This window comes from Protobothrops mucrosquamatus, unplaced genomic scaffold (genome assembly GCF_001527695.2).
Source record: "Protobothrops mucrosquamatus isolate PMUCROS unplaced genomic scaffold, P.Mucros_1.0 scaffold2740, whole genome shotgun sequence".
NCBI lineage: Eukaryota > Metazoa > Chordata > Lepidosauria > Squamata > Viperidae > Protobothrops > Protobothrops mucrosquamatus.
Window position 1 is genome coordinate 19533 of NW_015388781.1, and position 13335 is coordinate 32867.

Below are 13335 nucleotides of genomic sequence, written 5' to 3' on the forward strand. Positions count from 1 at the left end.
TAGTCCTCTTCATGAGTAGTAATAAATCAGTTTAATTAAACTATAGTCTTGGTCTTTCGTGCCTGGCAAGGTGTAATAATCAATGGTTGGGCCTGAGTCCCAAAATTTCCATCCGGTCTCTCTGTGCATTGGGAGAGATAATTGGTGGCACAGCTAAATCCTGTCTACTTCCCTTCAAGTACTCACTATGCAACTAGTAAGCAAATAACCAGAAATATAGAAAATCTTGAATACACCTTATGGATGTTGTTGTTAGGAAGGAGTAGGGCTGTTGAAGTTCTGCTCATCTCTTGTTTAAAAGGCACTCCTCATTCTCCGATGGTAACATTCAGCTGGACTGGTCTTGTCCCTTTAAAAAATTAAAGTGTGTCCAAATCAAAGCTATGCTGGGAGTATGCCAGCTGAAGTGCCTATACCACCTCTAATGAGATGGTCAGCACACAAATCTAATAAATAAAAATAACTTGGGCTCTTGCATCTTCAGTGAGGACCTGGAATACTTCCAGGCCTTGAAGATCAATTCAAGTGACCTGAAGTCATCCAATCTGTTTCCCAAAAAAGTTAAAGAAGAGGTTTACCAACATGAGTTAAATCTTTAATTCTTGAGACCTTGGCTCTGTGCCTGGAACTACCATTGTACTTTTGAAGCAAGAGAATGGAGACATTTCCTTCATTACATTGCAATGGGGGATGGAGAGCTCTCCTGCAGCTGTTTCTTGACCAGAAGGGGCTCTCCTGAACATGTGAAAGTATGTCCTTGCTTGAAGAGTAAAGCCCTTTTCTATTGCAAAAAACATCCTTTTCTCTTGTTCTCCATTGTTCCTCATTTTTGTATTTAGTTTCTCCTGTCCTTCCTGTTTCTTACACCTTTGCTTTCATCCACAGCATTTATTAAAATGCCAAACTGTGCTCACAGATGCTAAACGGTAAGAATACAAAAGGAAATTAAACTCACATTTTAAAGACCTCCAGAGCTTTGGCCACCGGCCGGACCACAGAATATAGACTGAGATTTTTCCAAACCTTTCTTGAAATTTGCCGTCACAGATTAGCTGCCAAAGGGTTTTAAAACTGAGAGGGAAATCTACAAGTCACTAACTGAACCTATCCATACGAATGGAATCCCTAGGTCAGTGATGGCGAACCTATGGCACGCGGGCCAGAGGTGGCACTCAGAGCCCTCTGTGGGCACGCCCGCCGCCGCCATCATCTCACACAGTCCATTAGGCCGCCGTTGGCACCCGAAGCAACAGTCCCACTCAACACAAAGGAGGCGAAGCGGCCAGCTAGCAAGCTTGAGTAGAGGTGGTAGAGCATGCCCCCATGTGGTCACTGGCCTATGTGTGCGGGGGCCAATGGTGTTAGGCAGCAGCCGCCCCTGCCTCACCTTGCCTTGCCTTAACGGCACCCCCGCCCTACCCCACCTCACCCTGCAGGAAAAGCCTCCTGCCCACCGCCTCACCCACCAGAGATCCCCTGGATCTCCCCCAATCCTGCCCAGCCCCCATAGGTGTCCCCCCCACGAGCAACATCGAGGTGACCACACCCACCCCGGCCATGCCCACCCAATCTGCCATGACCACAGCAGCCACACTCACCCAGTGGGCCATGCCCCTCCGCTGCCCTCCCCCCCCCGAGGGCACCACAATGCTGATGCGGCCTTGGCACTTTGCGATAAATAAGTGGGTTTTGGGTTATGGTTTGGGCACTCGGTCTCTAAAAGGTTCGCCGTCACTGCCCTAGGTCCCAACTTTTCAAGAGTTGGGTAGGAAGCCTTCCTGATGGGTGCATTCACAGATGACTTGCATAAAACAGATACCACCAGTTCTCATTAACTGAAGAACAGTACTCAAGCTAGCAGAGGGCAATACTTAGTGGTACTCCCATAAAAGCAAGGGGTCTTACAGCAAAGATGACGAGTATAGCAACATTATTTTCATATATCTTTACTATCTTTTATGCTGTCAAAACTATAGCATCTGGCAGTTATTTTTCAACAGGCATCCGTATTCATTTTCTTCTCCCTCGTGTAATTTTTCCATAAGCAGCAAGCTTCTCACTGTGATCTTCCATGTGTTCAGATACTAGAACTTGTATTTTTTCTTATGGATGAAAATATCAGATGGTTCACTCCCAATTTGACATTGTCGAGAGTATCTTTGTGGCCCAGGACATGGATACCTTCTATAACATCTGCCTCTCGATAATGTTAGGGCCAGATTCAACCCAAGTATATGTATATAATTCTTTTTTTTAAAAAAAAACTTTATTAAAATGTTTTGGATACAGACAAACCGTCTCTGCAAACATGTTTCACATTTCCAGAAATTGGAAGTTAAAACATTTTGCTAACAGAATGATGTTTATTCTATTTTCCAATCTGTAACCCAGTCCCTAAGGAATATATTAAACTTTATATCCAGACATTGCAAGGAGACTTGTCCAAAGACAGAACATGGCAGGCAGAAAACAGATCAGAGCCATACGCAAGCAGTTTCTCCAGTGGCTGGGATACCACTTTCATAGAAATTGCTCCTTTGGGCACCATCTTATAGCTCTGCTTACCAGGGCCTTCTTTTTAAGCATGGAGTTGGAGATAAGGGTTATCATGTCTCATGTTGATCCAAGGTGAGCCATCCATCCATATCCCTTGATCGAACCACCATTAAGAAAATTCCAGGTGTGCAATGGAGCAGATGCTACATTATTTGCACCCAATCGAGTTTTTTCGTGGACTCCTGTACACTTAATAGTTTTCCACATCTCCTTGGTACCATATGCACAGGCACTTTGGCCTAGGAAATATTCACAAGTCATTGAAAAGCTTCTTACATAAAACCCAAAGGTTTTACAAACCACAAATGAACTCAACAATGATGCTATAAGTAATCATTTTGATGAAAATACTGCAAACAGTTCAAGAATAACCACATCAGAAAAGAGCCCGGTTAATTATAATGGACTCTTCCCCAGTTATCCCTTTCAGGAATTGGCTACTCTGTCATTAGCTCTTCCAATGGAATTATGACTGAAATTACCTCTGGATTTGCAGGCTAGCTTCTTTTAACCTGTACGGTTTTAAGATGCTTCATATTTGTAAAATAGTCAGCTCTTTTTTGCAGACAGAAAAGTAGAATATTTATCCTGATACCTGCATTACATACTTCAGAAGGCTCCATGAGTTTTTACCTGAAATGTAATTTTAGGTAAAGATCAATGCATTCTGACCTGCCAATGCACTGGGTGAAACTGACAATTTAGAAGTTATTAAAAAAACTGCTATCCAAAATCACAGGAAGATTTCTGGGATGAGCAACTGTTAATGATTCACTTCCTTCCCTCTCAATGAAGTCCATGCTATGGTAAAAGACACTAAACCACAACTAGCATTTATGTCAGAGGTAGGGAACTATGGCTCCTTTATGACTTGTGACTTTATGGCAGGCTCAGGAATTCTGGGAGTTGAAGTCCGCAAGTCATAAAAGGACCATAATTCCCCACCCGATTTAAGTGAACGTACCCATACCCATAGTGTTAGAATTCAATGGCGTTAAATGCCAACAGTGTACTGCCATTTTGCATTTCATATTTTGTAATGGAAATCAGAAAGCCAGTGTCTTCAGACATGGGGTCCCTTGCATTCACCAAAGCAAGTCTGTCCACGAGCACTAAATAGTTTTAATTAAAGCATCTTCATGCTCCAGCAAAGGAGAAGAATGCCTGTTTTAAGTGAAAATGAAGATGTCTAGGCAAGTAATGAAAATTCAAACACAAGCTCTGTTGAGTGTAAAAGAAACAGGGTTAGTTTACAGTAACAGCATTTGATACACACTTGTTGGAACAATTTAATGCTACAATAACCCAAAAAATAAATTCATGATTTCTACTGCCTTTTTTTTTTTTTTTTTGCAGTTGCCTGCAATGTAGAACATCCTGTATTGTAGGTCGAAGACAAACTTTTTGCTGGTGCTGCAAAAAAGAAATAAAAGACTGCCAATAAGAATAGTGATCGTAACTTTTAGAGGTGGGCAAAAGGGGTCAACCACATTTCAGACTCCTGCACATGACAAGGAAGGCTAAATAAGTGTGCCTCTGTGTGTACTCCATTCCCCTCCCCCCCCCCAACTAAATTCCCTGTAAGTTAAAGAAAATCATTGCACAAGTCAGTCCCAATAGCACCATCTTCATGATCGAGCAGTGAGACTGCGCAACCACCTTACAGGGCTTTGAAAAAGCCATCTTTCTTGTTTTCTAAAGTTTTTGAATATCATGATAGCTGGTTCAGTCATTTGGGAACCGCCTAAATACCATTAAATAGATTTTTTTTAAAAAAAAAATCCTAACAGACTCTGGCCTGAACAGGATGAATGCTAACTTAAAGAAAATCTAAAGGGACGCCATTCACATCAAACACTTCCTTTAAAAAATATAGTTGCTTTCTTTGAAATCAATTGGCCACAGTGGTGAGACATGTCCTCTTTTCCAGCCACAAGAGTGCCGCACACAGAGCTTGGCATTCTAGCTCGCTCATCCTATTGTAACTGAAAGCCATGGTTTCCATAGGAATCAATGGCCACTGGAAGTGACAACCTGCACCGGTGTACAGAATGTTATCTCCCAGACGCAGGGAAAAGAATTGTGTCACCACTGTGATGTAGGGTAACTGAAGAAAGGAGTCTCTTGGTCGTTGCCAGTATGCAGATGGAGAGTCTTCCATGTTCTAATAGAAAAGTCCATAAGGAATTTGTGAACAGGATCAGTTCAGGAATAGATCTGTCTCTCCAGTTATCAGTCAATGTACTGTGACAGCCAACGAAAACCTTCACCGTAGCCTTGCCTCTTCAGTACACTGCACATGAACACTTCCATAGGACGCGTGTTCAGGTCCTTCAATGACACATTCCCCTAGAGAATTAAACAAAAATTCATTCAAAAACACTCCATTGCTGAACCTTAAACTGCACAGGCAGAACTTCTGGGCACTCAAGCCCAGAGACTAGGACAAATACAGCAAGCTTCCTTACGAACAAATGGTCGTATCTGATTTTACAGCCGTAAGATAAAATTAGTTAAATTAAATTTTTACCCAACCCCCCCCAAATTGAAAATATTAAAAAAACGACAGAAAAAATTAGGGGAAAAAGAGATAAAGGGGAAAAAGGGGACAAAGGAAATAAAAAGAGAGTAACTTTTGGTTTTCATTGCTGCAGTTACAGATATAAAATACAAACGCTGGAAGATCATTCTTGATTATATGACGTGGCATTGTTTTTGATATTGATCCAAGAGCTACAATGAAATTAACAAAAAAAAGATTGACGGAAAACTTTCAGAACTGTGCACCTGAAGGAAAGGTAGGGGGGGGGGGGGAAAGCCTATTCATGGAGTAAAAGCCATAAGCTCCATCAGTGAGCTAAGAAACTTGTTGGGCAACCTTTCCCTTGTGTTCCCTGAGGTTTTGCAGTCTCTGGACACTTTAAGAATAAAGTGTGCTTCGAAGAAAAAAAGAAACCTTTGTACAGTTTGTTTTAATTATTTTTGAATGGCAAATCATACTGGATTATTCTGGCAGAAAGGAGATATCACAAGTAAGCTATTTAAGCCTACAGTAAAGGGCATATGCTACATTTTTTTCTGTCATCTAACAATATTCTTATGCTTCACAAGAGAACAGAATGAAAAAAATACTAATCAGACACCAAAAGTGTTCAAAAAACAGTGTGAGAATATTTTAGTTCCCAGGATATCACTGGAGGCTAAATTAATTGAAGTCTTTCCAAAGGAAAGTACAAGTATAAAACTGATTATGCCCCAATGGGTATTGATCAGTATATCCTTCCTAATGCTGTTGTTAATAATAATAACAACAACAACAACAAACAACAACAACAATAATAATAAAGTTGGAAGGGATCTTGGAGGTCATCTACTCCAACCCCCTGCTCAGGGAGGAAACCCTATACCATTTCAGACAAATGGCTGTCCAGTCTCTTCTTAAAAACCTCCAGTGTTGGAGCATTCACCGCTTCTGGAGGCAGGTTGTTCCACTGGTTAATTGTTCTAACTGTCAGGAAGTTTCTCCTTAGTTCTAGGTTGCTTCTCTCCTTGATTAGTTTCCACCCGTTGCTTCTTGTCCTGCCTTCAGGCGCCTTGGAGAGTAGCTTGACTCCTTCTTCTTTGTGGCAGCCCCTGAGATATTGGAACACTGCTATCATGTCCCCCCTCGTCCTTCTCTTCATTAAACTAGACATACCCAATTCCAGCAACTGTCCCTTATATGTTTTAACCTCCAGTCCCCTAATCATCTTTGTTGCTCTTCTCTGTACTCTTTCTAGAGTATCAACATCTTTTTTACATTGTGGTGACCAAAACTGGATGCAGTATTCCAAATGTGGCCTTACCAAGGCATTGTAAAGTGGAATTAATACTTCATGTGATCTTGATTATTATTATTATTATTATTATTGTTATTATTGTTGTTGTTGCTGCTGCTGCTGTCCACAAGAAGTTTAGTTGTCTTGTATCCATTTAAACACCAATATATTTGTCACCCCTCACTGCAGTCAGAAAGTTAACAATTCGGGCTTCCAAGGAGATGTACTTTGATATATAAAAACTAAATATGTTGTTTATTAACTAACCATACAGTCATTCATTTGTAAACAGAAGAAAAGTATAAAATTAGGCTATTCTACATTAATATAATAAATTCACTTGCACCATACTTGGATCTATTATAAATTGTTACTTGTGTTCCTGTGGTATTTTAACAGCCAGAGTTAAAACCTTGATATATGATAGTACTCAGAAAAATATATTTTGAAAAATAAGGTACATTAATTTTACAACCAAGCTTTGATTCCTTACTTTTCCTGTTGTCTGTCCATAAAGACCAAAAATCTCTCGCAGTTTCTCCTCACTGATAGCTTCTGGTCGGTCAATCTTGTTACCCAAGATAAGAATTGGCACATTGGATATTGTCTCATCAGTCATTAGTGCCTAAGGAAAAAAAATGTGCAACTATGTAACTATAGAAAGCAAGTAATAATTTTAAGTAGGAATTCCAAACCTAACTACTTCAGAAAATGCTATTAACAGACAATAGATACATACATACATATTTCATTTTAACTGTATTTGGAATAAGAGTCATATGACCTCGTAAATGTAAATATCATAATGGTGGCGTGCAACTTACAGCTCAAATTTATGAAGCATATTCCAAATTATGTATAAGAGGTAAGTACTGCTTTATATTTGCCTCCTTTTAAAATATTTTTTTTAATTCCACCTTTATTATTTTTATAAATAACTCAAGGTGACAAACATAACTGTCCTCCTATTTTCCCCATCATAAGAACCCTGTGAGATGAGTTGGGCTGAGAGAGTACGACTGCTCCAAAGTCACCCAGCTGGCTTTCATGTTAAATTCATATTAGTATTTAGTTTCCTTTTTGCTCATAGATGCACATTTTAAGTTAACTTGTTATCCAAGACAGAAAAGGAATATATAAATGCTACAACTAGTACTAGTGCATTCAAAGGAAAAAGTTACCCACATTGAGCTCCACTTTAGATTCCATAAGACGAGAGTGGTCTGCACAGTCCACTAAAAAGACAATCCCATTAATTGCTGGGAAATAATTCTTCCAGACACGCCGAGCTTCAAGAGAAAGAAAAACACGTGTGAAAATATAGCAACAGCATACCACCAACAGCAGCAAAGGGATGAAAATCATATTTTGAGCATATTTAGCTATGTTCACGTTCCAGCTTGATATCAGAATTAAACCTATATTGCACTTAGTCGTCTACTAATTAAGCTAGGTGGTTTGAAGTGTGTGCCTAACACAGAACTTGAGGATTTTGCATACAGGTAATCCTCAACTTAGGACAGGGGTAGGCAACCTTGGCTCTTTTATGACGTGTGGACTTCAACTCCCAGAATTCCTGAGCCAGCCAGTCATAAAAGAGCCAAGGTTGCCTACCCCTGACTTAGGATCACAATTGAATCAAAAAATTATGTTGCTAAGTGAGAAAGTGCCCCATTTTATGATTTTTCTCGCCACATTTGTTAAGTGAATCACTTAAATTAGTAACACGGTTGTTCAGTCAATCTGGCTCCTCCATTGACTTTGCTTGTCAGAAGGTTGCAAAAGGGGATCACAAGACCCTGGGACACTACAACCGTCATAAATGTGAGTCAGATGGCAAGCATCCAAATGTAAACCACGTGATCATGGGGATGCTGCAACGGTCGTAAGTGTGAAAAATGGCCATAAGTCGCTTTTTGCAGTGCCACTGTAACTTCGAACAGTCACTAAATGAACTGTTGTAAGTCAGGGATTACCTGTACTAGTGCGTACTTTTTTTTTACCTTAAGGCCAATATATAGCAATCTGTTGTGTCCCTGCTGTAAAAGGAAGAAAACCTATTTGTGACCTTCATGAATGTGAAAATAAATATGGGCAACATAAATCATACAGTGATCTCTTAATGTGATTGAATGCCATCCCCATTAGCAGAACATTTTATCTGCATAAAGGACACTTTCTCTCAGATTAGTCAGGAATAAGAGAATAACAAAATAACAAGCATTAATATTGATTACCTTGCTCATGGCCACCAAGATCAAAAGTGGTGAAAGTCATTCCTGCAATTGTTAATTCTTCTGATGCTAGAGAAGAGAAGAATGTTTTATAGCCTTTAACAGTGGATATGTTCTTTACAATGCCAATTACCAGAAGGCATAAACTATTCAAGATATGTAAGATCAGTCTTCCCCAACTTAATGCCCTTCAGAAATATTCATAGAATTAAAGAACTGGAAGGATTTATAGAACCAGTGAATCCAACATCTGGATAGTACAAGAATAGAGTTAAAGCACCTTCAATAAATGTCTATCTAATCTCTTAGATTTGAATACACCCAATTTAAAGGATTTCATAGCTTACTTTGGTGACTGACTCCATATAAATATGGAATGTTTTTTTAGGAAGCCCCCAAATTTCAAGCTTCCTGGATAAAGATGATACTGATTGGGAATTAAAACCCAACACTTCCATAAACAAAGGGAGGACGAAAGCTGCATAAGACCTTAAAATAGATATAGGTTAATTTGACATGTCAGATGTTGGAGTGTAATCCCCATAATTCAATCACTTTTGTTGGACAGGTGGGAACCGTAGTTCACCAACATCTGGAACGCACATGTTGCCTTCAGCTACTCTAAAAGGTCACCAATACTGAAAATCATATCTTAAATCTTCCAATTCCTGCTAACTCAAATGTAATTCATAAACTGTAACAGGTAAAGTTTGCATTTAATATAACACACTGAATCATAATCGTGAGCCTAATCTCTCTTATCCTTTCCAGGTAATGAGCTTCAGAAAAGATATTGGGATTAGGAATAAGTTTAAATGTCATTTTCAAAACAATTCAGGGCAAAGATGAAGCAACTTTATTTTTAAGTATACTAAGCTTCAACATTATTATATAATAACGTTCTAAAATTACATCAATGCACAATTCCAACCATAGCTACATGGTGCTTACTTGGATGCAATGTGGGAACATGTTGACCCAATCGGTCATCTTTTAGCATGTGAAGAAGGGTAGTTTTGCCTGCATTATCCAAACCCAAAAAAACTAATTTTCCAGACTTCTTGTACAATCCTGTGGAAAAAGAGCATGTATGAAATAAAATGAATTATTTATTGGATTAAGCCTATTGAGCATTCTTATTCCCCCAAAGTGAATGGAGCATGCAGTCTGCATCATGACTTCTACAGCAGCTATTCAGAAGGGGAAATGTGGGAAAATTGTGTATGGGAATATGTGTGCTGCACTGGACACTTGCAATGAAGGAAATGTATTGGGAAGAACCCAGTGGGCCCAAAGGATATGCCGTGATGCTTTGGCATCAGGAGGGGTGAGAGATCAAGGGAACAAGTCAGTCAGTGGGTGGTGTTGGTTTTAACATATACTAGATTACACACCAAATGGATTTTCTATCATCCCTAACCTTGAAACAACAAAAGTTTCAGGCTTCATTTCTGCTCCTCCATGTCTGACTCAAAATGGTTTAGCAAAATTTATGAAATGCGCTATTTTTTTTTCTGGGACTGAAATATTTCCATATTGTGTGTAACACTGAGCTAAAGTTCCATATACTGTATTTCTAGAAAGTTGCAGATATAAAAACAAAGTAGGCTGATTTTAAAGTTTTAACTTCACTATTTTTCTGTCCATGCCATTCATTTAGTATAATAAAATAAGGCAAAATACATCACAAACAAGTGTAATTTGCATCTCGATCACTTATAGAATGACTTTATTATTCTATCGTTTATAGAATGATATGATATAAAAAACAAAAAGACAAAACTGGCACGTGACCACAAAAAATTAACATTTTGTCTGGAGGCATCAGTGCCTTACTATAGCAATCTACAAATTCCTCATTTTTAATTTAATAAATAAGCCCCTGAAAATTATTCATTTAAAGTCTTACCTAGGAACTGCAGCACACTGCTGAAGCCATTATAGATCCATTCAAACAAGAATGACATAATGGAAGAATTATGTACCTGGAAAAAAATAGGAATATTTAATTAAAGGTCTTAATGCCATAAGGAAACACTATCACATTTACCTGTGACCTAGGAGCCAACAGAAATTATATATTCAAGTACTGACAATAAGAAAAGTATTGCAACTCATACTCACTTCTGAAGTTAGCAGGAACAAATCACACTTACAAAATAGCTTCAGTGTCATTCTATGCAGTATCAACAGGATTGTGATACCTAACCTCAGATAAATAGAAGCTGAGTTCTATTCTGAGCAGAGAAAGGATAGAATTGGCAAAAGTGATGATCTTAGCTATGACCTTTTAATAGAAGATCACGGTCTCACTATTTGTGCTGCCATCAGTGCACTTGGCTGACAACATGGTAGTCAAGCAAGACCTTCTTAGTGGCAGTTCATATTTACGAACCTGTTTCCCATGTTATGTTTGGGTAGCTCTCACACTGTTTTCTTTAAAAAAAATAAATCTGAAAATAAATCATTGCTCCCATAGACATTAGTAGGATAACAAACTGCCCAATGTGATGCGGTGGCTTAGAATGCCAATTTTTTAAAATGGTTTTTAATATTTTTAATGCATTATTTCTAAGCAGTTTTTGCTTTATTTTTTTAAAGGTTGGTTTACTGTTCTTTCAAAAACTATGCTAGGCTTCTCTGGAATGAAAAGCAATATAGAAAAATGAAAAAAAAATCTACAGGAGCTTCTTAAAGCTGTAACAGCACGATCTGATTAAAATTAAGGGTGTTGGGAACACTAGGACAAAGCCTAGAGCAGGGGTGTCAAAGTGCAGGCCCGCGGGCCGGACGCGTCACGTGGAAGCCACGCCCACCCCATTGCCGGCAATGGCAAAATCGGCCTGATACGTTGCGTGACGTCACATGACGTCGCGAGTTTGACATGCCTGGCCTAGAGGTTTCATTATTACTCGCCTATTATATTCTCTAGATTTTGAATCCTAAATGAAATTTTCACCAGGTTTTTTCTGTCTTTTTAAAAGAATTAAACATATTGAAAGGCAGGTCATTTTTTAAAATATAATTGTCCAAATCAATCCTAGATTTAATCCAGGTCCCAAAATGATTTTTACAGCTAAAACACAATTTTGAAAGGCACTAAATAGTAAGTAGTTCTTAGCAGGGAATTTCTGTTTTCAATTAAGAAGCTGGCACTGCTAAACAAATACATTTCTAAATAACTCTAAGGAGTTAACTCTGCTTGATTAGAAGGCCTAGCCCTAGAGAAACCAACTTTTGTTTTTAGAAATGATATTGCACACTTCTAACAAATGTCTCAACGATCCATTCTTAATTTGCACTAATGAAAGAAACTGCATTCTTCGCTTTTCACCAGATTGGGGCTTATTCTGCCAAAGATCAATTGAATATAGAACAGGCACACAACAAAAACAGTGTTTCCAATCACTCATACTAAAGATAAGAGCTGCTAAAGAAGAAGAATACATTGCAACCCTACAGCATGGGGACAGGATAAGGGTAAAGCCAAAATTAAGGATTAAAAAAAGCAATCAATCCACTTCAGTTACATTATCTTGTAAAGCACATAACCTGGTCAACAACTAACTACCGGTTAGTTGCATAATCCAGAAGGTGGCACAGAGTATATAGTTAGACGCCTCCAACTCTACCTACCCAATAATTGCTCCTTCCAAAACAAGAAAGGCATGAGACAAGGCCTCTTTGGGCCATTTGCTTTTGGAACCCCCATCCCCTATAGCAGGGCTTTTCAACCAGTAGTACGGGTACCACCTGTGGTACACTGGCACCTTGCAGGTGGTACGCGACCATTCTAGAAAAGTGGTAGCGGGGGAGGGGAATGAGCTGAACAGGTGGCAGCACCACACAAGCCTGAGCGAGAAATGGCTGGAGCTGCAGGGCTGTCAGGGCTCAGCAGAAGCACCAGGATCAGCGCCAGGCTCCAGCTGGAGTTCGGCACTGATCCTGGCGCTTCTGCTGAGCCCAGAAGAAGCACCGATCAGCTGGAATGTTGCAGCATCTCCAGGGTTTTGTGATTTACATTCAGATGCTTGGCAACTGATTCATATTTATGACGGTCACAGTGTCCCAGGGTCAGTTGAAGTGACCAAAACCTGCTGCAACCACCCATCCAACGGGGGGGAATAAAAACCAAACACCCCCACCCCACCTCCGCTGCCAATCCTCAACAGAAATGCTCACACAACAATGAAAACTTCGGACAGGAAGAAGAGCGCCGCTGGGTGGGCAGGCAGGTGTCTTCCTCGGCTGTGCCTTGGGTGGCACTTTTTTCAGTGCCATTGTGTAACTTTGAACAGTCACTAAGCAAACTGTTGTAAGTCGAGGACTACCTGTACTTTATCACTTTTTTTTCTCATCAAGTTTTTGACACCTTGCTAGGTGATTGGTGGCCCTCGGATGTTGCCATATCCTAAAAGTGGTACAATGGGTGAAAAGGTTGAAAAGCCCTGCCCTATAGTTTGCAATAATATTCAATCATCAGCCTCTTTTCTTCTATTTATTTCATTCGATTTATTAGAGCCGTCCACTCCAGCAGAATCCGGGGGAGGGGGGGGGCTCACAAAATCAAACCCCCCAAGCTTAAAAAAATTAAAAACATAAAAAGACAAAACAAAACAGCCCGGAAATGGCACACCAGCCCCCTTCTCCTCCCCCCCGGCCCAAATTTAATTTTGGGAACAGCAATTGTTAGAAACGGAGAGAAGGATGCCTTAGGGCAGGGGTTC

The 13335-nt window shown here is 39.7% G+C and overlaps 1 protein-coding gene across 1 annotated transcript; it reads right to left on the bottom strand.

Annotated features, from left to right (window-relative positions):
• Nucleotides 1-3756: 3756 nt before the first annotated feature.
• On the bottom strand, nt 3757-10589 carry SAR1A (secretion associated Ras related GTPase 1A). Its single transcript, XM_015825650.2, has 6 exons — nt 10518-10589; nt 9560-9679; nt 8612-8677; nt 7560-7663; nt 6868-6999; nt 3757-4905 (listed from the first exon to the last, which is right to left on the bottom strand). The coding sequence occupies exons 1-6, from the start codon at nt 10573-10575 to the stop codon at nt 4789-4791; spliced, it is 597 nt and encodes a 198-aa protein (XP_015681136.1). The 5' UTR covers nt 10576-10589; the 3' UTR covers nt 3757-4788.
• Between the last annotated feature and the right edge of the window lie 2746 nt (nt 10590-13335).

What these genes read in the sequence shown, in the direction of transcription:
- SAR1A (XM_015825650.2), bottom strand. Translation starts at nt 10,575, where the DNA reads ATGTCATTCTTGTTTGAATGGATCTATAATGGCTTCAGCAGTGTGCTG. An exon ending in TCTTGGTGGCCATGAGCAAG is followed by an intron (nt 7,664 to 8,611) that starts GTAATCAATATT and finishes TTTCTCTTGAAG; the next exon opens with CTCGGCGTGTCTGGAAGAAT. An exon ending in AATCTAAAGTGGAGCTCAAT is followed by an intron (nt 7,000 to 7,559) that starts GTGGGTAACTTT and finishes TTTTTTCCTTAG; the next exon opens with GCACTAATGACTGATGAGAC.